Source organism: Osmerus eperlanus, chromosome 6 (genome assembly GCF_963692335.1).
Source record: "Osmerus eperlanus chromosome 6, fOsmEpe2.1, whole genome shotgun sequence".
Classification (NCBI taxonomy): Eukaryota; Metazoa; Chordata; class Actinopteri; order Osmeriformes; family Osmeridae; genus Osmerus; species Osmerus eperlanus.
Genome location: NC_085023.1, coordinates 21,049,117 through 21,075,313, shown reverse-complemented (window position 1 = coordinate 21,075,313; position 26,197 = coordinate 21,049,117). Strand labels below are relative to the sequence as shown.

General features: G+C 47.2%; 1 protein-coding gene across 1 annotated transcript in view; it reads left to right on the top strand.

Annotated features, from left to right (window-relative positions):
• The window catches only part of macrod2 (mono-ADP ribosylhydrolase 2), a 325,831-nt gene that overhangs the window by 137,328 nt on the left and 162,306 nt on the right, over positions 1–26,197 (top strand). Inside the window, exon 5 of the mRNA XM_062464550.1 lies at positions 7,865–7,981. Coding sequence (XP_062320534.1) covers positions 7,865–7,981 — 117 coding nt within the window. The remainder of the gene's footprint in view (positions 1–7,864; positions 7,982–26,197) is intronic.

The following is a 26,197-nucleotide window of genomic DNA, read 5'->3' as shown; positions in this document are numbered from 1 at the left end:
ATCTATCTCTCTCTCTCTCTCTCTCTCTCTCTATCTATCTCTCTCTCTATCTCTCTCTCTATATATATATATCTCTCTCTCTATCTATCTCCATCTCTTTCTCTCTCTATCTCTCTATCTCTATCTATCTCTCTCTATCTTTCTCTATCTATATATATATCTATATATCTCTATCTCTATATATCTCTCTCTATCTCTCTATCTCTCTCTATCGATCTCTCTCCCTCTCTCTCTATCTCTCTCTATATCTCTCTCTGTCTCTCTCTATCTCTCTCTGTCTCTCTCTCTATCTCCCTCTATCTCTCTCTCTATCTCTCCCTCTATCTCTCTGTCTCTATCTCTCTCTCTCTTTGTCTCTGTCTCTGTCTATGTCTCTATCTCTCTATCTCTATCTCTCTCACCTCTCTTCTCTCTCACCCTCACTCACTCACTCACTCACTCACTCAGTGAGAAATAAAACCCCTTTCTCTCACTCTCATAACTCACACACACACACACACACACACACACACACACAGAGGACCCGGGCCCTGTTCCAGGCAGACCCATCAGCCTTGGCTTCATCTTTAATAACGTGTTGTTATTGTAGGAAGCACTTTCTGTACGTTTGTGAAAGTGTTCAGGAGGTTCCGTGAGGAGGTGATGCAGAGCTCAGTGTGATAATGACGGTGACATTTTAGAGCTGGTGAAAGCTTGCTCACTTCTCTCTCCTTGTTGCTACACAGGACACACAACCCATACATCCCTCACTCTACCACAGGTCTGGGGGGATAGATAGATAGATACATATACATCAACATACATATATGATAGTATTCCCTTGCTGGCTTTGTAAGTAGAAACAAACAATTAGTATGCTCAGCTGAATATATCACACATTCCGTTGTATTCATAAATAATAATAATTTAAAATTAAGTAAATAAAGGAATAATTGGACCCTTTCTCCTCGTCCCAGCGCTGCCAGTGAACAGCCATCCGCTTATCCTGTGCTATTTGACGTTGCGTCTGAGACCAGCATTTTAATTGGTACTAATCCCGTGTTTACCGGCGTATTACAGGTGGAACTGAGATGATTATCACTCTGCTCTGGGACTGTCGCTACAGTAGAGGAAAGATCCATGTCCTATTGTTTCTGATCAGATGGCTGTGATCAGGAACCGTGATCCTGCACCACTGGGGACTGGATCATGCAGGGGGAAGGAGGGGGAGGGAGGAGGAGGGGGGAGGAGGGGGGAGGGAAAACCTTCTATCTGACATTTAGTGCAGCCCAGATCTCTGATTGGCACTTGATTAGGAACTAATCCATGTCATTATCTCCTTCAGTGAAATTAGTTGAGTAGAAAATGGTGTGGTAAATCACAGAGGTGGTAAAATGAAGGGATAGAGAGAGAGAGGAAGGAGGGAGAGAGAGGAGGGAGGGAGAAAGAGGAGGGAGGGAGAGAGAGGGGGGATGGATGGATAGGGAGAGAGAGATAGGGAGAGAGATAGGGAGAGAGAGATAGGGAGAGAGAGATAGGGAGAGAGAGAGAGATAGGGAGAGAGAGAGAGGGAGAGAGAGATAGGGAGAGAGATAGGGAGAGAGAGAGAGATAGGGAGAGAGATAGGGAGAGAGAGATAGGGAGAGAGAGATAGGGAGAGAGAGATAGGGAGAGAGAGATGAATGGAGAGAGGGAGGGGCCGCTCCAATACACAAGCTCTGAAGGGGGCTCTTCGGAGGGAAAGGTAGTATGTTGTTGCTATGGTTACGACCATAGGGGGGGAAGAGGGGGGGGTGTGGCAGTTTATGTCATTGACTGGATGTGACACCTACATGCTGAACACAATGTAAACTAATCTTATGCCAACACCAATGTGCCGTCTCACGGACCCACGCTGAACATTCACACGGCACAGACACACTCTGACACACAACACAACACACATGTATCCAGAAAACACATCTATCTATGTAACCCATGTTGACCAAAGTGCTGTACAGACAAGAAAACATCACACATAGACAACACACACGGGTCAGAGACACCACCAGCCCTGCCAGTCGCCTGCATCCCACCAATCCCTGCTCTCCCCCTGGCTGATGTCATCTCCCAAACCCCGCCCCCTCCTCGGGCCCTGAACCCCAGACCCCAGAGGAACGGAAAATAATTAGGAGAGAAAATTGCAGCTGACACTATTTCTGAAAAGCAGGGTATTGTAATGAGAGCAGAGCAGGGGTCCGTGGTGTCTGAGAGATTGAGAGGCGTGGGGATCCCAGCGAGGGGTGATGGATGCCAGGGAGAGTAAGCAGGCTTTGGAGACGCTAATACATGTGGGAACACAAAGCCCTGCCAGCTCCAACCAGAGGTGTCCCCGACGACAGCGGTGCCAAGGTTACTGCAGAATAACTCACTCTAACCACTATGCTCCTTCCATCTCTATCTCTCTCAGTCTTGCAGACTTTCTCTATCTCTCTGCTGTCAATTGACTCTTTTCTCTTTCTCTCTCTCTCTCTCTCTCTCTCTCTCTCTCTCTCTCTCTCTCTCTCTGTCACTGCTGTCAATTACCCTTCTCTCTTTTTCTCTCTCTTGCTCTCTCTTCTGTCGGTAGATCTTTCTTTCTCTCTGTGTCTCTATCTCTCTCTCTCTGCTGCAAGGGCTCTTCTCTCTTTCCTTCTCTCTCTTCCTCTCTATCTCCCTCCCTCTCTACATCTTTCGCTCTTTCCTTTTCTCGACGTCTCCTCTCTGTCTTTCTGCCCTCTCTGTCTGTCTCCTCCCCTTCCTCCCCCTCCTCCTCCCCCTCTTCCTCCTCCTCCCCCTCCTCCCCCTCCTCCTTCTCCTCCATTCCCAGTTTGAGTGGACAGGGATGCTGTCCAGCTGCAGTCCACAGTAATCTTCATTAGGGGCTGCAGACTCGGTCAGAGTGGTGGTCTGGGAAGCTTTCACCGACCCAGACACAGAGGAGATGAGGAAATGCTGTGTCCCACATGGGGGCAGCCTGGCTGTGGTGAGGCCAGAGAGGAGATGGATGGGGTATTAACTGTGATATTTCAGTGGGCCAGAGAAAGGCCGGGAGAGGGGGGGGGGGGGGGGACAGCAGCAGATGCTGCAGACTGAAGGTGGAACCTGTGAGATGAAACCCTCTCCATTAACATGTCCCAACCACTGTTTGATATATAGCACTGGGCAGCGCTGTTTATGCATCGCTTAGTAGCTGCTGGTTTGAGGGTTTTTGGTGGGAATGGGGGGGTGACCCTGCCTATAGAACTTGAGATAAGATAAGAGAAATGTCTTTGACTGTCTGCCATTGGCTTTGGATGATACAGGAACTGAGTTTCAAAGTTTTTTTTAACTGCCGACCATCAGCTTGTTGGATTGTAGACACATTTACTGGAGTGTCCTTTCTGGCAACACTCAGTCCAGGGTTGAGGATCGTGCTGTAAATATTTTAGCGCTCCTCTTTCACAGAACAATCCATGTCTGTTGCACTCTGCTGCAACTGTTAAAATGCACAGTAATCATTGCATCACAAACTGCAACACGAATCAGAAACACAATTAGAAAACTGCAACAGTCTTTACCAACAAATCTTGAAAAATGACTCAGATTTCACAGAAATCCAACCAGGGATTAAATATTCCCTCTTGCAAATGTGTCAGTTGTGCTCGTACAAGTGTTGTTCATCATCTCCTACTGAGACTCACCAGGCCTCTCTAAGGTGACTGTAAATGCCGTACTTAGTTAATGAGGATCAGACGCCACCACTGTGTCAGGCATCCACTCTGTTAGAATCAGCAGGGAAGGTTGCTGAAATTCCACTTAGATTAGAAAATAAATTGACAGATTGATTGCATCTGGGTCACGCTTCTTATGAAAACTCCAACCTGTTTAGCATGGGTAATTCCTTTTTTTTCCCTAAGCGAAGTGAACATATTCAGTGAATATATTCAGAAATTTCCATCAGTCCCCTGCTAAATGTTGTGTTTTTGAGTGATGCTTAACATGGGATGTCATGAAACAAAAACAAAAAAAACTGAATACTTCAACAACAATACACACACACACACAGCTCACCCATCTATTCTGTGTTAAAATAATTCTAAGTAAAGCAGGTAAATTACATTTGTGACGGTAAGATGCAAGATCCTGGCAATCGTCTCAATCTGCTCAGCAGTTTCCCTGGTGTTCCCGGCCGTGTCGGGCACAGGTCCAGCTCTGCGACACCCAGACCTCCACACACAGCCAGACCTCCACACACAGCCAGACCTCCACACAGACACCCAGACCTCCACACACAGCCAGACCTCCACACAGACACCCAGACCTCCACACACAGCCAGACCTCCACACAGACACCCAGACCTCCACACACAGCCAGACCTCCACACACAGCCAGACCTCCACACACAGCCAGACCTCCACACACAGCCAGACCTCCACACAGACACCCAGACCTCCACACACAGCCAGACCTCCACACACACCCAGACCTCCACACACACCCAGACCTCCACACACAGCCAGACCTCCACACACACCCAGACCTCCACACACAGCCAGACCTCCACACACAGCCAGACCTCCACACAGACACCCAGACCTCACACAGACACCCAGACCTCCACACAGACACCCAGACCTCCACACACAGCCAGACCTCCACACAGACACCCAGACCTCCACACACAGCCAGACCTCCACACACAGCCAGACCTCCACACACAGCCAGACCTCCACACACAGCCAGACCTCCACACAGACACCCAGACCTCCACACACAGCCAGACCTCCACACAGACACCCAGACCTCCACACAGACACCCAGACCTCACACAGGCACCCAGACCTCCACACAGACACCCAGACCTCCACACAGACACCCAGACCTCACACAGGCACCCAGACCTCCACACAGACACCCAGACCTCCACACAGACACCCAGACCTCACACAGACACCCAGACCTCCACACAGACACACCCAGACCTCCACCTTACAGAGACCCAGACCTCCACACAGACACCCAGACCTACACCTTACAGAGACCCAGACCTCCACACAGACACCCAGACCTACACCTTACAGAGACCACACCACGAACCTGCTCTCCCACCCTCTCTGCTGACACATCTGTTCACACGGCTCATGTGAGTCGCATTCTTGCGTGTGATGTCAACTCCAGACCCTCCAGCCGGGTGCATCTCCCCAGACCACCGGGAGGGGTGGGGGGTGGGGGAGGCCCTGTTCTGCTGGCTAGTCGGACTCCCAGGGGCCTCTGTGTGATAGATCAACTCAAGCTGACAGTGATGCTCCACAGAGAGAGAGGGGGGAGAGAGACTCTCTTTCTCTACTCTCTCTTTCCTGGGAGCAGGAGAGAGCGAGGGGGGTGTATCTGAGGGGAGCTGGGGCCCTCGGGAAAGAGAGGGGGGGGAGAGAGGAGGGGGGGGGAGACTCTCTGTTTCTCCTCTCTCTCTCCTGGGAGCAGGAGAGAGTGAGGGGGGTGTATCTGAGGGGAGCTGGGGCCCTCGGGAGAGAAAGGGGGGAGAGAGAGGGAGGGGGGAGAGAGGGAGGGGGGAGAGAGGTGGGGGGGGGAGTCTGGCGGAGGGCTCTCTATCTTCCCCGCCCAGCAGACTCCTCAGACCCTGGAGAGACCCTGCTCTCTCTGCACCTGCTGGTGGGGATCTCCTCAGGAGAATCACCCTGCTCCATTTACACTCACAAGACTTATGTGCTTACTGTTCAGTTAAATGATTTTCACAGTGCTGCACTGTACTGTGATATACTATACTGGTACACCGGAACCATACCGACCATGCAGTCCATCATAGGTCCGATTATGGGATGGTGTTTTGTCTCTGGCTCCTGCTGGAGGATGATGAAGTTGTGCGCTTAATTATGAATCGAGTCTGCTTGAATCGGCGTGTTTAACATCGTAGATGGAACAGTCTAGGTCTAGATGAACAAGGGTGAGCCCTTGTCTATTAACCCCCAAATAAGAGTTTGTCAGACTGTAAGCCCATTTCAAAGGTGATTGGAGTTGGTTTGGAGCATGCTTCACTTGTGTGTGGGTGGAACAGAAGCATACTTGTGTTCAGCCATCTCTTAATGAGTTCTGTTTCTAAACATAATTTTAGCCTTTGACTCAGTCTGAATCCATGCTTGGAGGAGGTGTAATTATCTGCAGAGCTTTCCAGAAATAGGGATTTGTGGATAACAATATACTGCGCTGATACTGTATGTTAAAAAATATGGTACTATACTGTATGTTCTCTATATATAATTTTATGATAAAATCCACTGTGTTGCAGTTATCAATGCTCTACGAAGGGTTTCCTGCTTGTCTTCATCTCTGTCAGACTCGTGTTACTTTTTCAAAAAGCCATCAGGATCAGTCTCTGTCAACTGCCTGTCCCTCAGTCCATTAAAGATGATTGATCTCAGCCAGCTGTTGTGTTTGACTCATCCCTGCCTGCCTCCCTTCCATCTCCCTGCCTCCCTTCTTCTGCCTGCCTCCCTGCCTGCCTTCTTCCCTGCCTCTGAGCCTGCTAGCTCGGGAAATGGAGGGCAGTTGAAGTAAGCCATGTCACATCAAAAGGATGTGTTTCCCAGATGTAAAGTGCTGCAGTGTGGGTGCTGCACTTCCTGTGGGTGCTGCACTTCCTGTGGGTGCTGCACTTCCTGTGGGTGCTGTACTTCCTGTGGGTGCTGCACTTCCTGTGGGTGCTGTACTTCCTGTGGGTGCTGCACTTCCTGTGGGTGCTGTACTTCCTGTGGGTGCTGCACTTCCTGTGGGTGCTGCACTTCACTCTCCAGCAGTGCTTCTTGTTTGTCTCTGTCTCTGTCTGAAAGAGCGACTGGACAGATGGCACAGATGAACCCCTCTACCTGCTGATTGGCTGGTCTGTGTACAGGATGTTTCCATCATTTCCTCCTGAGGATGAACTCACCCTGTTCCAGACTCTTTCTCTGCCCTCCAAGGTCTCTCTCTCTCTCTCTCTCAGGGGCCAGGGAAAGATCCATCCTCTCTACAGTACATGATGATGCCAGACTAACAGGCTTTAACAAACCAAAACTATTCTAGACACCCGTGTGTTTGTCCTAGCGCCCATCCTGTTCCTCCAGAGAGGGTTATCCACTAATGCCTCGTGAGGATTTTCTCAGGACAGCTCGAGTAGGATTTGATGATGTTTCAGTGTGATTGATAACAGACTCTTGGAGGGGCGTCAGGCTTTAGGAGACGGATCATTTGGATTTCTATCTCTCTGCCTTCTCGTGTAAGACGCGTCATCCATCAGGCCCATCGCTGCCTTAACCCGCTAAAATTAAAACCTTAGGGGGCGGGGGGGGGGGGGGGGGGCAGGCAGAATCAGAACACAGATCCACATCTTAACAGACTCAGGACGGAGGGATGCAGCCACACTGCGAGCGATGGGAACACTGTTCATAATCTCAGTGTACAGAGCTCCCCAGCCAAGCCAGGGATCACACCAGGAGCTGCACCTGCCCACTCCCTGTGTGTGTGTGCGTGCGTGCGTGCGTGCGTGTGTGTGTGTGTGTGTGTGTGTGTGTGTGTGCGTGTGTGTGTGTGTGTGTGTGTGTGTGTGTGTGTGTGGAGGCGTTAATAGAACAAACACAGCTAATTTCCCTCTCAGTCTTTGTCAATATTTACAAGCAGCAGGGGTCCAGCACTCCACTGGCCACAACAAACAGACATTTCTGAGAAAGCTGAACCGTTACAGTACGTCTGGCCTCTTCTGAGATGTTTCCGGTCTGGCCTACAGGACGAACACACGGCCAACACGGAGGAGCAGATGATACACACACGCTGTCAGGTCTTCTCCCCCCCCCCCCCCGGGCTCACCAGGGTGTGTGTGTGTTTGTGTTTCAGTTGATGGCTGCATACACAAAGCGGCAGGATCCTTGCTGTTCGACGAGTGCCACACACTGCATGGCTGTGACACCGGCCACGCCAAGATCACCTGCGGCTACGACCTCCCGGCTAAATGTGAGTACAGGTTTACGTTAACTGTCACCTCAGTGTTGGACGGCCTCATCATTTGGGACCTATACCCAAACTCAGGGGGTGTCGGTTGCATTATGCATTATACACTGTCAGTGCAAATCTGTCCGACACGCTGATTGAAAAAGAAAATTTGTTGGAAAAGTATAAACATTGGAAAAAAAAGGAAAAAGATTATAAAAGTAAAAAAAGAAAAAGACATTTCAAAACGTTTGGAAACATTTACTTTCAAATACTAATTTAAAGGTTACAAAAATATTTGGCTAAAATATTGGTTTGATTATTAACGTTTTGAATATAAAAGTTTAGAAAGGTTGAATAAATATTTTTATTATTATTTTATTATTTTAAAAAAGTTTTTGAAAGAAATTCTGAGCAACATTTTGAAAAATAATGTTTTCAAAATCAAATGTTTTGAAAGGTTGAAAAAAATATATAGTATAGTATAACATAGTATTAATGGCTACTTTATTCTTAAGTATATGTCAGAGCCCATACTTCTTTACTTGAACTTGAATGAAAAAGTGTAGTCAGACTTACCATAGTCTTTTTAAACATGAGTATCTGTACTTCTACTTTAGTGAAGGATGTTTGTACTTTTGCCATCTCTGGAGAGAACCACTCACCCCACAGTGATCTCTGCAGCCTCTGCATAATGTCCACTCTGCCAAAGGAAAACATTTTTCATTATAGTTTATTAGCTTCCAACAGCCATTACTGATTAATGAGCGCAAGTTATTAGGAGGATAATTATTATGATATGCGCTTGTTGTGTGGCTAGTTGAAGGTGCCATCTGCACACAAACAGAGACATTAAGGGAACTATTCATTACTAATTTGATTGATTTTTCATCCTTGATTTACTCTATTAACGGGTCACACAATCCTACTTGTTTGAGTTATGAATATTGTCACTCTGTAAATGACTGGAGGAGGATCGCAGAGGACTCACTTCTGCTCCTGTCTTCCTCAAGGATAAAGAACATGAACACAAACAACGAAAGACCCTAAAATGGGCTGTGTGTGTTTGGATGTGACATCCTGTCGACATTTGTCTTATTTCCACCAGGTTGGCTAAATAATATGACAGGCCAAGAGATGGGACTGGAATACTGAGTTAGAGGAACCATTTGTATGCAGCTGCCTCATGTAAATAGGCTGTTTGAATGGATCCTAAATATTTTAGATAAAAACAGGTGACTAAAATGTTGTTTGTTACGGTTATGTCAAGTGAGAATCCCCAGGGGGAACATATTTCTCCTTTAGGGCCTATTGCTAGCACACTAGAGAGGCAACTTTAAATCTTGAGGCAAAATTTGTTTGTGTTAATATGTCTTAAAGATGTCAGTAAAGCTGAGCAGATAAGCCATGACTGATTCTGTGGGCAGCCTGGTCCATTGTCATCTGTTTAACAAAAACGGTAAACCCTGACAGTTTAATAACCAGCTAGACTGTCAAATCTCGACCTGACTTCTGTCCCAAAGCTTCGGTGGGACTTCTTGTGTTAGCTGATAACTCATCTGAGAAAGAGAGGAGTCTGAGTCTCGTCACATCAAAGGGATGCTTCTTTACTGTCAAGAAACTAGAACACTCTCCCCCAAAAAACATGTTTTATCATCTTATTTCCGCTCTCTTCACTGCCATAATCACTATTGTCACTCATAACTGCTTTGGGAAATTGACAGCCACTTTGACTTTTCGTTGTGATTGGTAGGCTTTGCTCCCCAGCCAATGGGATGCTTGGGTTTGTTGTTTTTCGTTTATCGTACAAGGGAGACATATTTGTTTTGCTCAACCCACACAGCCATTCTTAGGCTGTCACAACTGAACGTTCACATGCTGTCACCTCATCAAATCTTCCGAAATACAAATTAAATCCGCCTTGCAACTAACAAAGCCAAGCCCAAATAATAGCGACGCAAGTACAAAAGGTCGTGTACTCGTCCCCAAGTTAGATGACTGTGCACAGGCCTGGAAAGCATGTGATCAAAGCCTGCACAAGATTGATGTTTGTACAGTTTTCCTTTTTCTTTTTTTACTCACACAATTTGACACAATATTACATCCTCCTCGGGCTACTGCAAATTAAGATGAATTATTGAAAAGGAAGCTAATTTAAAGCCTTGACTTCTCATGTTTTCAACCTCAGGAAATGTATGGCACCCTCCCCCACACACTTTTAATCTTATTTTTCCTCTCTTTGATGATGTGGCCCCTTGTGTATTTTTTTGGAGCATGTTTAGTGGTGGTGGATTTGACTAATGATTAAAACTCTGAGGCTAATCACACGAAGCACACGGGCAGTGTTGAGCGTCATCCCAGCATTAGGCATCCCGTTAAAACACACACAATCTGCTGACTAATCAGGTCTAACACACTCAAAGGCTGTCTGTGCCAGAAGGGCCTCATTGCCTTGAACTGTCTGTAAAAGGAACAACAAACCTACTGCAGCACCCATCTACAGCAGACAAACAAGGTCACGCACTTACGCTCACAAACTGTAAGTTATGCCCATTTATGTTTGGCTATGGCCCACATGAAAACAAAGGATTCACATTGATGTTTGTATTTTCCATTCCTAAAACACTTCACAATGTCATTCACTTGCACATGTTGTATTGTTGTTGAACATTATAACCCTAGGCTAGTTATGACTAACAGCGTTCACAATACTCTTTAGTGAAATCTCGGTGCCAAAGTTAGACAGATTTTGGCAAGATTCATATTCCTCTAGTCCTGTTCCCATGTGCTTCCCATGTGCTTGCTGGAGATTTGGCTAGACCATGTAGGGAGTATGTACTCATACTACAGACAAGCTGTAAACAGACCGCTAGATTAAACCAAAGCCACATACAAAACAGTAGGACTGAGAGATACCAGAGACTTCTCTGTAACCAAATTCATTTTGTTCGATTGATACATATGCAGATGGTGGGATTGCTTTGACATGGACAGTGTGATAAACACAGACGGATGGAAAATGTATCCTATTTATCCATTCTGGAAAGGTACACTTCAGGATACAGTAGACATGAGTTAATCGACTTTATGGCTTCCTGGTTTGCTGGAATGCTTGGTCACATGTCCCAGCTGGATCCCAGTGAGACTATGTCCTTCTGGCACTGCGGAGGACTAGCTGTGACGCCACAACAGAGCCATACGTACTACTTGGGAAAAGGTATAGCTCAGTGGTTAGAGCACTTCACTGCCCCCCTCCCTCCTCCCCCTCCTCATTGGGTTTTGCTTTGGATAAAAGCATCTGTTAAATAAAGAGAATAGATAAGTCCATAAGTTCTGTATTAAAGGGATGCATCGTTACTTGCTACCTTCCCTGTTGTTGTCACGGTATTGTTGTCACGGTGTTGTTGTCACGGTGTTGTTGTCACGGTGTTGTTGTCACAGTGTTTTGTCACGGTGTGGGCATGATGGGGTGTTTGGGTTTTGTTGAAAACTTTACACACTAATTCTGTCATGAAGGAATGCAGAGAGAACGGGATTATTAAACCTGAATACCTCCAGGGCTCAGACAAGTACAACCCTTCAAGGGCATGCGTGGCCTGATCTCTCAAGCTAATACAGCAATTGAAGGGGAAGGAAAAAAATGAAACCACTGGTGAAGAAATAAATTATTCCCTCATGCTAATGACAAAAACTGATGCCCATAGGGAGAGACTCTTTTTGCCCCAGGGAAGTTACTTAAAATAATGATATAAAATCATAGCTTTCTCCTTGTTTGGATGTTTGATGTTCCCAAGCAATGGAAAATGACAAGTCTAAACCTGGTCATTTCTTTTTTTTTTGCCCTGGACAAGTAAATTGCCCTCCATTACATCCCACTAAGAAGTTCAGGCCATGAATCTCAGTGGCAAATTAGCCGCCCCTTCTAAAGTGCAGGAAAACATGTGGCACTGATTACAATGGTCTGGTCGAGGATTATTAATCAATGACTATAATTATCCACCTACTATAGCGGAAAAGGCCTGAATGAAACTTTGTCTGTTACATCAATCTGTCAAGGAAATTGTCTATTCCTCATGTAACACATCTGTTTATAGAGTGATGATTTAGACATTTAGCCAGCCCCTGTATTAATTAAATATTCTATTTTAGACTGTTATTGCAATGTTCAAGAGTTATAGGTCACTTGTCTCCAAGTTTAGTGTCTCTTTTCTGTTTGTGCAAAGTTTGTAGAGACTGTGTGCCTTTTGTGCGTTTTATGCAGTATTTATAGGAAAACAGTCATTAGACACAAATGAATACGAATATGATGTTCGAAATAACAGCCGTGACAGGGAAGTTAGGGACGTTAAGAAAACTAAACAGAGCAACACAGCAGTGTATTCAGTCATGAGTTTGCCTCCTCTCATGGTTAGCTTGGACCGTCTTTATGACCTACGAGGCGTTCATGGATAGATTTGGAGGTCTGTCTGGGAGAGAGAGTGCCCCTAAGGGGTGCTTAGCTAGACAAGGGGCTGTTTTCACTCTCCAATTTCATCTTGAATCTTTCACTCAGTTCGGGGTTTTTTTCTCCCCGGGGCTGTTTCAGATTGACAGTTCAAACCTTCCTCTGCTGTTTATTGTTTTGTTTTCCCTTTTTGACCTCTCCTTTTATGGAATCCCGTCATTTGCCTTTAAATAATGAATACTTGATGCCAACCCAGGGGTTGAGGGACATTGCTTGTTTATTTATTGGTGTTGCCGTCATTCGAATCCCTTCCACCCATGTCTGTCAATTACTGTGACTCACAAACCTCGGGGTGTTCTTCAAAATACAGGGTGAAAAAAAAATGACTAGAAAAGCACAAACCTTCTCCAAGGTACATTATGGATTCTGGCTAAGCGTGTTTGGCCTCTTTTCTTTTATTATTACGATTATTTTCTGTACTCTTTTCTCTTATCTCTTTGAAGTTGTGGAGGAAAGCTAGGTTTGATATTGTGCCACACGGTTCTTTTGTCAGAGTGTTACTAGTCCCTCTCCAAGAAGGGGTAAGAGGTTCTCATTGTGATTCACACTGAACTGTTTTACCCCTCCAGCTTATCTGCTGTGGGTTTACAGATTTCAGGCTTTGTAGTATTGCCTCCACCCGGCCTCCTCTGACAGTCTGGAGACCGAGTGTTATCCATGCAGCATCAGGATGCTTGCACTGCTTTGATTACTCTCTAATCTAACACCGAAGGGGGGTGGAACTTTTCTTTAACAGTTTGTATTGGATTTGAGACCTTTCTTTTCACCATAGCCTGCCATGGTTGTATCACTGTGTATTTGTGAGATTTGTGTGCGCACAAACTGCTGCCCCAGCTGTAGCTAGCAGATTGTTAGATTTGTTTTGCTATCTGGAGAACGGGTGATTAGGATCAGTTGATAATTGAATTCAGTGTCATGAATCTAGACATGGGTGTGAAACTGTGGAGAGTTTTGCTACTTAACTCTGTTTACCTGAGCCTCCTCAAGGTCGACTCAATCATCATATCCCCTCATCATCATCGCCTACCTCCGCTTGGCACCAGATGTGGACCTCTGATATTTACAGTAACTGCACCTGGACTAATAATGCTAATCATTAGCTGGTGATAAATTCCTCTCCCTGATATCATGAGGAATCTCTCCCGTGCCCTATTTAATCTGAGGGACTCGGCCGTCTGTTAGTCTCTCTCCGCTCGGCAAACACAGATAAATCACAGCAAAGTACCCACTATTAGTAAGTGACACACAGCTCATTCTGATTAAATTACCCCTGGAAACATTATCATTCTGCCCTGTGCGTTTGTCTAGGCGATCTCCACCCTGTTGGTGTGTCTTGACGCCTGCAGAGGGCCGGACAACAGCCCAAACGGCTGATTGGTGCATGTTGCTGGTGTAGACGAGCTGATTGGTGCATGTTGCTGGTGTAGACGAGCTGATTGGTGCATGTTGCTGGTGTATACGAGCTGATTGGTGCATGTTGCTGGTGTAGACAAGCTGATTGGTGCATGTTGCTGGTGTAGACGAGCTGATTGGTGCATGTTGCTGGTGTAGACGAGCTGATTGGTGCATGTTGCTGGTGTAGACGAGCTGATTGGTGCATGTTGCTGTTGTATACGAGCTGATTGGTGCATGTTGCTGGTGTAGACAAGCTGATTGGTGCATGTTGCTGGTGGAGACGAGCTGATTGGTGCATGTTGCTGGTGTAGACGAGCTGATTGGTGCATGTTGCTGGTGTAGACAAGCTGATTGGTGCATCTTGCTGGTGTAGACGAGCTGATTGGTGCATGTTGCTGGTGTAGACGAGCTGATTGGTGCATGTTGCTGGTGTAGACGAGCTGATTGGTGCATGTTGCTGGTGGAGACGAGCTGATTGGTGCATGTTGCTGGTGTAGACGAGCTGATTGGTGCATGTTGCTGGTGTAGACAAGCTGATTGGTGCATCTTGCTGGTGTAGACGAGCTGATTGGTGCATGTTGCTGGTGTAGACGAGCTGATTGGTGCATGTTGCTGGTGTAGACAAGCTGATTGGTGCATCTTGCTGGTGTAGACGAGCTGATTGGTGCATGTTGCTGGTGTAGACGAGCTGATTGGTGCATGTTGCTGGTGTAGACGAGCTGATTGGTGCATGTTGCTGGTGGAGACGAGCTGATTGGTGCATGTTGCTGGTGTAGACGAGCTGATTGGTGCATGTTGCTGGTGTAGACGAGCTGATTGGTGCATGTTGCTGGTGTAGACAAGCTGATTGGTGCATCTTGCTGGTGTAGACGAGCTGATTGGTGCATGTTGCTGGTGTAGACGAGCTGATTGGTGCATGTTGCTGGTGTAGACGAGCTGATTGGTGCATGTTGCTGGTGTAGACGAGCTGATTGGTGCATGTTGCTGGTGTAGACGAGGTGATTGGTGCATGTTGCTGGTGTAGACGAGGTGATTGGTGCATGTTGCTGGTGTAGACGAGGTGAATTGGTGCATGTTGCTGGTGTAGACGAGCTGATTGGTGCATGTTGCTGGTGTAGACAAGCTGATTGGTGCATCTTGCTGGTGTAGACGAGCTGATTGGTGCATGTTGCTGGTGTAGACGAGCTGATTGGTGCATGTTGCTGGTGTAGACGAGCTGATTGGTGCATGTTGCTGGTGTAGACGAGCTGATTGGTGCATGTTGCTGGTGTAGACGAGGTGATTGGTGCATGTTGCTGGTGTAGACGAGGTGATTGGTGCATGTTGCTGGTGTAGACGAGGTGAATTGGTAAACTCGCTCCTCCTCAGTATCAGTGCAGTCCACCCGTGCCCGAGAAAAGGTAGCTTTTCGATGGTGATGACGCTGGTTAGTAGTTGCTCTTTTGAATTGGAGGTCCTGAGTTCGAATCCATGTGTGGGTAAAGCTGGGTGTACGTGACTCTGACGAGTATCCTCTACACTTACGCTGGACGGGTCTGTTGTACAGGAAAACTGTTGAGTAAACCTCATTGTGACTCCAATTCTGTTTACTTTAAGCCCTAGTCCTCATCCTTTGTAAATTACACAGTTGCCATGATTTGACACTCAGTATTATGGTTGTAAATATTCTTGAGAATGATGAAAGTATTTTATGAGGATGGATGCTGACTGGAGTACTCACTTCAGTCCAGTATCTCAGCCATTTGAGGCACAAGTAGAGTTATTGTATGGAGATGATGAGCATTCAAAATTATTTACATATTCAACCTTGCATTTTTCCGACGGGTACGTTTTCCAACAGAGGGAACAATACCCAGACCAAGCCGGCAGTAGATCCACCTAAATAAACGTTTGTTATTTCTGGTCTTTTCAACCACACAGATATCCAAGGATCCAGTGTAAAATGGAGGCTTTGTGTGTGTGGTGCTGTGGTCTCCCTGGCCTGGTGGTCTACCAGTCTCACCACATTAACACATTGCTAAGTCACCATCTGGGCTGCACACTGTTCAAACACACGTCATAAATGTCAACCCTGCCACAGACGGCTAACCCTGTCTGTCTGCCTGCCTGCCTGTCCGTCTGCCGCGAAGACAAGGACCTGTTCTTGTTTCGATTAAGACCCAAGGACGTGCAATTCGATTATTTTATTGTGAAAATGTTCATTGGTGAAAAGATCACCATGAAAGGAGAATAAATCCATCTGCATGAAAATTATGTTCAGACGAGCGGCCATTTTTCAATATGTTAAAAGTCACAAAAACAGACCTTCCTGTTTTATCGAGATATTAAGTCATTCCGAACAGATGAGGCACTCTACATTTTGAAATGAATTAATGCTGGATATGTTGAAGTGTATAAATGTGATATCAAGGAGCAGTATTCATGAGCCGTGCTACTAGACACCAATAAGCTCCCTCTCTCCCTTCTCATTGGCTGTAATCACGGCTCTCAAGTCTCACAGACACCTACATTTGCCACTCGGCTCCAGAGACCTTACTCTCTCTCTCTCTCTCTCTCTCTCTCTCTCTCTCTCTCTCTCTCTCTCTCTCTCTCTCTCTCTCTCTCTCTCTCTCTCTATCTCTCTTTCTCTATCTTGCTCTCTCTCTGTGTGTCTGTCTCTCTCTCCGTCTGTCTGTCTCTCTCCCTCTTTCTTTCTCATTCTCACTGTCTCTCTGTCTCTTCCTCTCTCTTTCTCTCCTCTCTCTCTTTCTCTCTCTCTCTGTCTCTCCCTGTCTCTCTCTCGCCTTTTCCACAGATATTTTTGTTTCTTTTATCGGCTGGCCTGTCAGTCTCTTCAGCCTCCTGAGAACTGGTGTAATTTGGTAATTTTGCCTAAACGGTGATACTGTAATTATGTGGCATCAGCTGCATGGCTGTCAGCGAGACGGCCAACAGTCATCCATCACCAGGAAACTAGGGGGGGAAATGGCATCATGACTAGCCGGGTAAACACGCGGAGAAAGAGAGAGTGTGGTGGTCTCGCCCAGAAATGGTCGAAAGGAAAATAGAGGGAAGACGGGGGGGCTAGGGCGCTTTAGAGTAATGGGGTGCAGGAGAAGACCCAGCCTGGGTGGCAGGGGGGGTGACTGTGTCGAGGTGGGAGGGGAGAGGGGTGTGGGGGTGACTGTGTCGAGGTGGGAGGGGAGAGGGGTGTGGGGGTGACTGTGTCGAGGTGGGAGGGGAGAGGGGTGTGGGGGTGACTGTGTCGAGGTGGGAGGGGAGAGGGGTGTGGGGGTGACTGTGTCGAGGTGGGAGGGGAGAGGGGTGTGGGGGTGACTGTGTCGAGGTGGGAGGGGAGAGGGGTGTGGGGGTGACTGTGTCGAGGTGGGAGGGGAGAGGGGTGTGGGGGTGACTGTGTCGAGGTGGGAGGGGAGAGGGGTGTGGGGGTGACTGTGTCGAGGTGGGAGGGGAGAGGGGTGTGGGGGTGACTGTGTCGAGGTGGGAGGGGAGAGGGGTGTGGGGGTGACTGTGTCGAGGTGGGAGGGGTGTGGGGGTAGTGGGGATGACAGTGATGCATCAGGAGTGGGCAAGACCCGGGGAAGGTCAGGTTTGAAGTGGAGTTTGCCAGCAACCCTCTAATGCAGCGCAGTGTCTCCTCCTCACACAGCAACCCTCTGTCCACCAACACCCCGCATTAATGAGAGCTGTCATTACATTTACATTTAGTCATTCAGCAGACGCTCTTTTACAGAGCGACTTACAGTAAGTACAGGGACATTCCCCCCCGAGGCAAGTAGGGTGAAGTGCCTTGCCCAAGGACACACCGTCATTTTGCACGGCCAGGAATCGAACTGGCAACCTTCGGATTACTCGCCCCATTCCCTAACCGCTCAGCCACCTGACTTCCATTAAAGACCTTGTCATCCGTCTGTGGCAAACACACACACAAAGATACACACACACACAATGTAGCATCATTGGCGGATACCATTTTTGTGAAGTGCATACAAACTGTAAAACTTTACACAAAAAAGCTTTGTTGAGGGGTATTGTTTCTGAGAAACAGACGACCTTTCGGTCTTTGGGGCAGAGGCTTCTCTCCCATAGTTATGAGTTCTTTTTAATACTGTGGCAGCCTGGCCTCTGGGCTGTGGTTTAATTGCTGTGTCTGTTTTGTGAAGTGGGGATCTTGCCTGGACAACTTCTTCATTACATCTAGTAGGGTTTTTTTCTGATACCAGGACCTAGATCAACAGGAGCTTTGACACTCGTTTCAGCGAGGACAATGGTGCACTGTTATGGGAAGTAACAACTTGTCTCCACATTTTTACACCGCTGTTGTCTGAAAAAGAATGTGGAAGTTAAGTGCCATTGAAATCTATGTTCCCTTTGTTTACTTCCCATCTAAGACTCAGGATAAAAACTAATTAAGACCAGGAAACTACAGACTCCTGTAGTGCCATTTCACAGCTAATTATGCATGAATACAGTCTGTCGTGAAAAGTATTTTCCGAGTCCTTGATGTTCCTTTCAGCAAAATTACTTCCACTCATTAGGCTTTTAAGACTGAAAATGTCAAAAGTCTTTTGTCTTTCTATTTCATTGTTTATTTGTTTTTGTTTTTTTTTCCCCCCGCCGTTTCCCGTTGTCGCAGTTTTGATTTTGTGTTTTGGAAAATAGATCGTTTGCACAGTTTGAGCTTTTTAACTTTAATACAAACGATTATGCGACCTACACATATCCCTGGGTGCCATTCTGAGGTTTAATGTTGTGGATTTAGACTTCCACTCTGGTCTTTAAAATCCATTAACCCTCCAATAAAAGTGCACATGGCTCTCTATAAAGCCTAATGGAGAAGGCACAGTCAAACACAGGAGGCTCTGTGCTTACTGGGGCAATACTAAGAGAAACTCGGAAATGAGACTATAAAACCCCAAATAAAACTATGTTTCAATACTCTAATGGCTTCCCTCTGGTTCTTTGACACATTCCCATGAAATTAAACGACACACGCTTTCTTTCACCTCACAGTTTTGGAAATAATTGTGGCAGAGCAGATTGTGTTTTAGCAGTCTCAACACTTTGACGCTAAATGCCTTCACCTAGCCTAATGCTGCTTTGGTTTGCACGTTAGCAGCGGGTCTCGTGTGGTAGCCGTGGGCAGGGTGTCTGTCCTGCCTGCTTCCTCACCTCCTCCAAGTTATAAAGGCATGCCCCATGTGAGGGATGAGCCCTGGGCCGGTGGGTTTATGGTGATCACCTTGTGCTGTTGTTCTAGGCTGAAGACCAGTGGGTGAAATGAATCTGCTGGGAGCCCTCACCGTGAATTTATGGAACCTGAGGGCTGGGAGAGAGGTATCGATCGCCTTCTCCTCTCCAGTGTGTCAGACACACCGTGAATAATGTCATAGCGCCCCACACAGGAGGACACGCCTGACAAACTACCTCCAAGACTTCCCTGTTTGTTTTTAAACTTCACATCAATAAATCAACCAGCCACCATGACACCTGCTTATTATTATTTGTATTTTATTTGTTTGGATGCTTGTTTGCTCTCACCTGTTCAGAGGCTCCCTGCGATCCTACTGATCTGCATGACTGGGTCAGATTAGCGAGCGAACAGTGAGAGTTTGTAGCCTTTCTGCCGCCGCCGAGTTAGCATGTAGCGGAGCCCCACACAGGGCCCCACACAGGGCCCCACACAGGGCCCCACACAGGGCCCCACACAGGGCCCCACACAGGGCCCCACACAGGGCCCCACACAGGGCCCCACACAGGGCCCCACACAGGGCCCCACACAGGGCCCCACACAGGGTCCCATGCCTGCTCCACATAGGGCCCACAACAGCCCCACACAGGGTCCCATGCCGGCCCCATGTAGGGCCAGGACATCTGGGGAAAGGTCCCTCCACGTGTGGGGTGGTCGGGTGGGCGGGGGGGCCCGGATCAGGTTTCCTTCCCTGCTGTCTAATTATTGACCCAGCTGGTATTGTCTTTTCAATTGTTTCAATTATGATGGCACTAGTGTTGCCCAGCTCTCTGTCGTCAGGGCATGCATAATTCATGTGCACCACCCAGGACTCCACTCTGCGATGTGGCTGGGAGCTGAATGTCAATACACCCCTCGTCGCTGACAGGGGTTATCTGCATCGACCGCACACCAGATCGGAGGACAGCACAGAACACAGGGGATGGGAGATGGTGAAGATAGCGTTCAAGATTAGACATATTACAAACCCATTTGTGCAACATGCATGCAGGCTGGATGTGGTTAGCGGTGTGAGGTGTGAACGCAGGGCTGGCCAGGGAGATTCTGTCATCATCATGTGTGCCGGTCTCCTGATCTCTGGCCTCGTTATTGTCACCCCCTCACCTCACGATCAATAGGGTTAAATTACCCATGAGCTTCAGCCACAGCGCTGGTCACCACCTGACCAAACACGGCTGACACACTCGCTCGCTCTCTCTGCTAATATCTCCACCACCTCTGCCAAAGGACACGGCAGGAAAGAAGAAAAAAAAGGTGATATGAAGAGGAGTTTTCTTAATAGCAGTGTAGCGTATATTTCTGTTTAAGAAGGGCTAAAGACTATTCCACCTCTTCTGCAGGAAACGACAGGAAACAAGAAGAAGGACAAAAAAAGAAGAAGACGACAAAAGAGGCGATAGGAAAAGAGCCGCAGTCTGGGTGTTCATTAAGAGCTGAGAAGATGAAAGGAAGAAGGGGTCATGTTTCTGACACCTTGCTGTAATGGAGGTGTTCTTTCAGGAGCAGGACGCGACATCTGGGAAACTCTTCATTACCGAGAGGTGCCGGTGGCGATTGTTTACCGGGGGATTGGAACTCGGCGGATGATCAAAAGAATGTCATATTTTCCCGCAGCCCGGATGGTGCCCTAATGACGCTGGAGATTAACTGCCGTCTCGTCAGAAAACACGACGCGTTACGACTAGGATCACAACCACACCAGCTCAGAGCGCGTTCCCTAAACTACGCTGATTCCCACCGTCCCACCAACAGCCCATAACGTTGCCTGTCTATCAGAAAAACTAAAAAGGCTAAATGACAGTATCTCTAACGCTGTCTTTGTCAAGGTAACTGTCTCTTGGAATCAATAGATCTAGCCAAGTGTTCCTGGGATTCTATATTTATTCAGTGACCTCTTTCAATGAGTCACCTTCAGTAACATAAGCACTCCCACACACAGCAAGCCCCCCTCCCAGCCCTCATTCTCCTGCAAAGACGGATGTGTAGAGAATAGGATGTCAGAAATTTAACAAGACGAGAGATATACCCCACCACAAAATGGATCTCCTCAGACTCCAACCTTGGAGAGCTAAATGCCAGTGCTGCATTAACAAGACTGACCTGAGCGTGGGTCATTTTAACCTCGTCACAATAGAGCCAACAGCCAACTCAAAGCTGTTACCAGGAAAAAATCACTTTTAATTGTGTAAAAATGTCAGCAGGAGCACTGGTTTTCATAAGCGACGCTGCTTTTTGTGAAAATCAACAATATGTAGGTTTGATGCAGACGTACTGTACTTGACTACATATCTCAAATCGTTTGACTGGAAGTGTGCTTGGGGAGGTATTGATGTAGAGACAAGCGGCCGTCACTCTCTTCTGGAGTTACACACACACATAAACACAAACACACACATAAACACACACACATAAACACACACACACACACAAACACACACAAACACAAACACACACACACAAACACACACACACACACATAAACACACACACATAAACACACACACACACACAAACACACACACACATAAACACACACACACAAACACACACACACATAAACACACACACACACAAACACACACCCACACACATAAACACACACACACACACACACATAAACACACACACACACACACACAAACACACACACACAAACACACACAAACACACACACACACAAACACACACACACACAAACACACACACACATAAACACACACACACACACACACACAAACACACACACACACACACAAACACACACACACACACACATAAACACACACACATAAACACACACACACACTTCTTTTGGTCGCTTTCTGGGAAGTGAGTAACCCTCCTGACACAGTCCTGCACTAAGAGGGGAGATGATGAGGACAAGGATGATAGGGGGGGGGGATAGAGGATGAGGGGAGGGATGATGGGGGGGGTGAGAGAGGATGAGGGGAGGGATGATGGGGGGGTGAGAGAGGATGAGGGGAGGGATGGGGGGGTGAGAGAGGATGAGGGGAGGGATGGGGGGGGGTGAGAGAGGATGAGGGGAGGGATGATGGGGGGGGTGAGAGAGGATGAGGGGAGGGATGGGGGGGTGAGAGAGGATGAGGGGAGGGATGGGGGGGGTGAGAGAGGATGAGGGGAGGGATGATGGGGGGGTGAGAGAGGATGAGGGGAGGGATGGGGGGGGTGAGAGAGGATGAGGGGAGGGATGATGGGGGGGTGAGAGAGGATGAGGGGAGGGATGATGGGGGGGTGAGAGAGGATGAGGGGAGGGATGGGGGGGGTGAGAGAGGATGAGGGGAGGGATGGGGGGGTGAATGAGAGAAGATGAGGGGAGGGATGGGGGGGTGAATGAGAGAGGATGAGGGGAGGGATGGGGGGGTGAATGAGAGAAGATGAGGGGTGGAAAGAGGAAAGGATGAGGGGAGGGAGGGGGAGGGAGCGGAGCAGGGTGTACAGCAGCTGCTGTCCTATAGATATCTTCATTAATATCCCGGGGCAGAAGTTTGAGGAGGTGCTGCAGACTAATTAGCCCTGTCTGACCCCTGCAGCTCTGAGAGGTCACCAGTCTGATGCCACCCCATCCCCCCCCCCATCCCCCATGACCCTCCCCTGAATCTCCTGCAGTAGCAAATACAAGTCCACCCCCCCACACACCCTGCCTGCCTCTTCATCCACCCACCTAGTGTCTCACTGACAATGTACGTCGTATGTAGTCTTATAAAGTACATAATTGTGCCTGCTTGTTTGTATTTTAATATGTCGGCCATTGTGTGGTCTTATGTGATTTGTGTGTGTGTCTCCAAGGTGTACAGGGGACAGTGTAACACAAGGGTATCAGTGTGTGTGCGAGTGCAGGGGGAAAGGAGAGCCAGCCCTTGTTAAGATCAGCTGTTTCCCCAGATGGCAGGGTCACAGGCAGACCCTAGCGTTCTCCTCTGATGAAATGACTTCTCCAGGAGTGTGACACCTCCACACACACACACACACACACAACACACACACAACACACACACGCCACGCTCATCTCCCTCCTGCTCTCTGTTCCCACCTCTCACAGGTGATAAGGGAGCTTTACTGGGATTTACAGACAGAGAAACAGACTTGTGTTCTCAATCCTGTTTAGCTCTCTCACAGCAAGGTTGCAAGCTGATGAGTTTGACAGACAGACCTGGGCCGGCATGCTAAAGCCACAAACTTTTAGCTTTATCATGGGCTTTAGCGAGTTGTTGTATTGTATTTTTGGGTACTTCAGCTAGAATCGCAATTACCTCATTACTGGCTTGCCTCTCATAGCTGTGCTCATGTGGACTTGTATTGATTTGACTCAAGTCCTGGCTCCTGTCCTCCATTTCATCATCTTTCATTCTCCTGCAATATTTCTCCAGCTTGCTCTGCTCTGGTGAATGTATGTTCTAATGGTCTTTGAATGGCTCATTAGAGGGGGTTAGGTGTCTGTTGGCAGGCAGGCAGGGATCTGAACCTGGAAAGAATCGCTCTCCTTCCTGGCTAGCTAGCAGCTGCCATCAGTCACCACAACGAGGAAGAGATAATGAGTGCTTTCACACTTTACCTTGAAAACTCAGCCAGACGTCCCACTCACCAATTAAGAGCATGTTTTTCACAGTAGTGGCCATTATCAAATCTGACCTTCCAATTATTTTTTTCATCCATTTCCTCCCTGTTCTGTCACCCTGGTCAGGAAGCCCCGCATGCCGTTGGGACAGACAGGAGACTATGAAAGTGTGTTAGGGAAGTACGCAAGGACCCGAGGAAAGGAACCAAGGATGAAGGATGCACGTTTCCTAGCAGATTAACTTTCTCTGCCACATCAAACATCTACTTCCAAACAACACAACATTAATCACCACATTGCTTCCTTTGAGGCCAATTCCATACAGTGAACACATGGATGGATCCATATTTGTCCATCCAGTCCCTGCATACTGATGGGCATCCACCGGCAGTACCTATATACCTCACATCTGTCTGTCTCCTGTCGTTTCATTCCTGCCTTCTGTCGGTGTTGCTGCTTGTGTAGTTCACCTGATGGAGAGGGTTGTTGAACAGCTGCATTGAGGTTTCAGATACACATGGCTGTAACGTGATACCTCGACGGACCCCACAGGCTCAGCTCCCCCAGCCCCCACACACAGCTCAGGAAGGGGGTGGGTGATAAACAGCACCATCCTGTTGTGTAAACGTGTCATACTGTGAGCATGGCCCTGTCCCCTCAGTGAACACTGTTATTCCTGCCCTGCCTTGCAGGCAATGTGACATCTCTAAGGACCATACACTCGTGTTTAATTAGCTTGCAGGCTCAGATTCTCCTGTTATGCAATTTTCGACTGAGGCAAACTGATCCTCATGTGTGGTTTTAGGTGACTGTGCACATGAGGCTTTTCTACAGCAGCTTGGTGTTCTTATGTTTCTCTAGTTCTAATTTAGCTACATTTATGTTTGGGGATTTATATCCGTATAACTTGAAATATATCACAAGAGTAAACCAGGAGATGGAACTGTTACTCTCTAATGAGGACAACTTAAGTCTTTGGAGTAGTTTTTAAAGTTATAATTTCAAAGTTTATGCGATAAAGAAATTTGTTATTGGAATGCTTTATTCAAAGTGTCTTAAAACCCAAATTTTATATTACCTATAAACAATTATCTGACAGAGAAAGAAATGAAACATTTAATCCTGAGTCAGAGTTTAAATTAAGCACTTTTTGTCAGTTATGAAAACCTGAAAACTATTCAGGAGTTATAATGTGATTCAAAGGGAGATAGGTAACCGTGTGTGTGTGAGAGTGAGAGTGTGTGTGTGTGTGTACATTCCCAAGAAGGATTCTCCAACTGTACTGTGAGTATCTAGGAGGACCAGGCCTCCTTCCTTAAACTTGCACTTTCAAAATGGAGTAATTAACAATAGGGTTAGTAACTAACAAAAAGATTCAAACTCGAACATCAAAATACTGTCCGTGCTGACGGCTCAAGCCAGGGACAGCTGGAACACCTCTCCCAGAGATGAGGCAGACTGTTTTTAGATACAGTAGGAAGATGAGTCCATGGAGGCTGCGTTATAGTCATGATACAGAGAGGAATGAATCTTCATCAGGCCTTATACGGATGTCTGTGGGCCTGTGGAAACCAGAGACAGATTTAGCCAGGCCATCCCTCATTTGTTTGTTTTCCTTGTCATTTATTGTTGACTTCTCGATTATAGTTGTTGTCAGTTATAATCTAACAGGACATGAACAGACTACAGTATGTAAGTTGTCCATACTGTAGCTCTTAAAATAACACTGGACTCCAAAGTGGAAGCATGCAGGAAGTATCTATTTGAGTCTCCATGTTTCTCATGGCCGTATCCAAGCTGGTCATGAAGAGTATGCTGAGAGAGCCACGTAATCAGCCAATTTCCCAACTGGAGAAACAATTTAGGGATAAAATACTGTACATGTCAGTTCCCTCTGCTGTTCACAGTACATGTCAACGATAGCGACCTTAAAGTACAGTTTCAGGAAGCTTGGCAGAGAGTAGATATCGACGTTTGCGCTGATAGAACCACTTTCCAAATAACTTTTATTTCATTTATTTTCGTTTTATTGTGTTATTGACGGAATTATATGAAAGTAATATGTCTCAGTGCTGCTCGTGGGGTCTGTGGGAAACAAGGGAGGGTCATTATGAGCACACCTGCTTCGCCTCGAGCCCTGAGCATTCTCGCGTGTTGTGAGGGAGTTTTACTGTGTGTGAGAAAACGCCACGCCAGAATGAAACTGTGTGAAATTGACCACAGCCGCAGTGGGGTCAGAGTGGATTATACACCCCTGGGGAGGCCAGGATCAGAGACAGCCCACCCACATGTGCCAGCCTGTCACTCAGGCAGACAGCATCTGTATAGTGAAAACATGAAGTAAATACAAACACACACACATCTGTGTAGTGTAAATATTATTGTATATACACTGGTATATTATGTAAATGGCATATGTGCATGGTTGGAGCGCATATTCTTTAGCACATTTGCAGGTGTTTGTCGGCTTTGGATACACCCAGTGTTTACAACAGAGAGTGGTGTGAGTCCTGATTT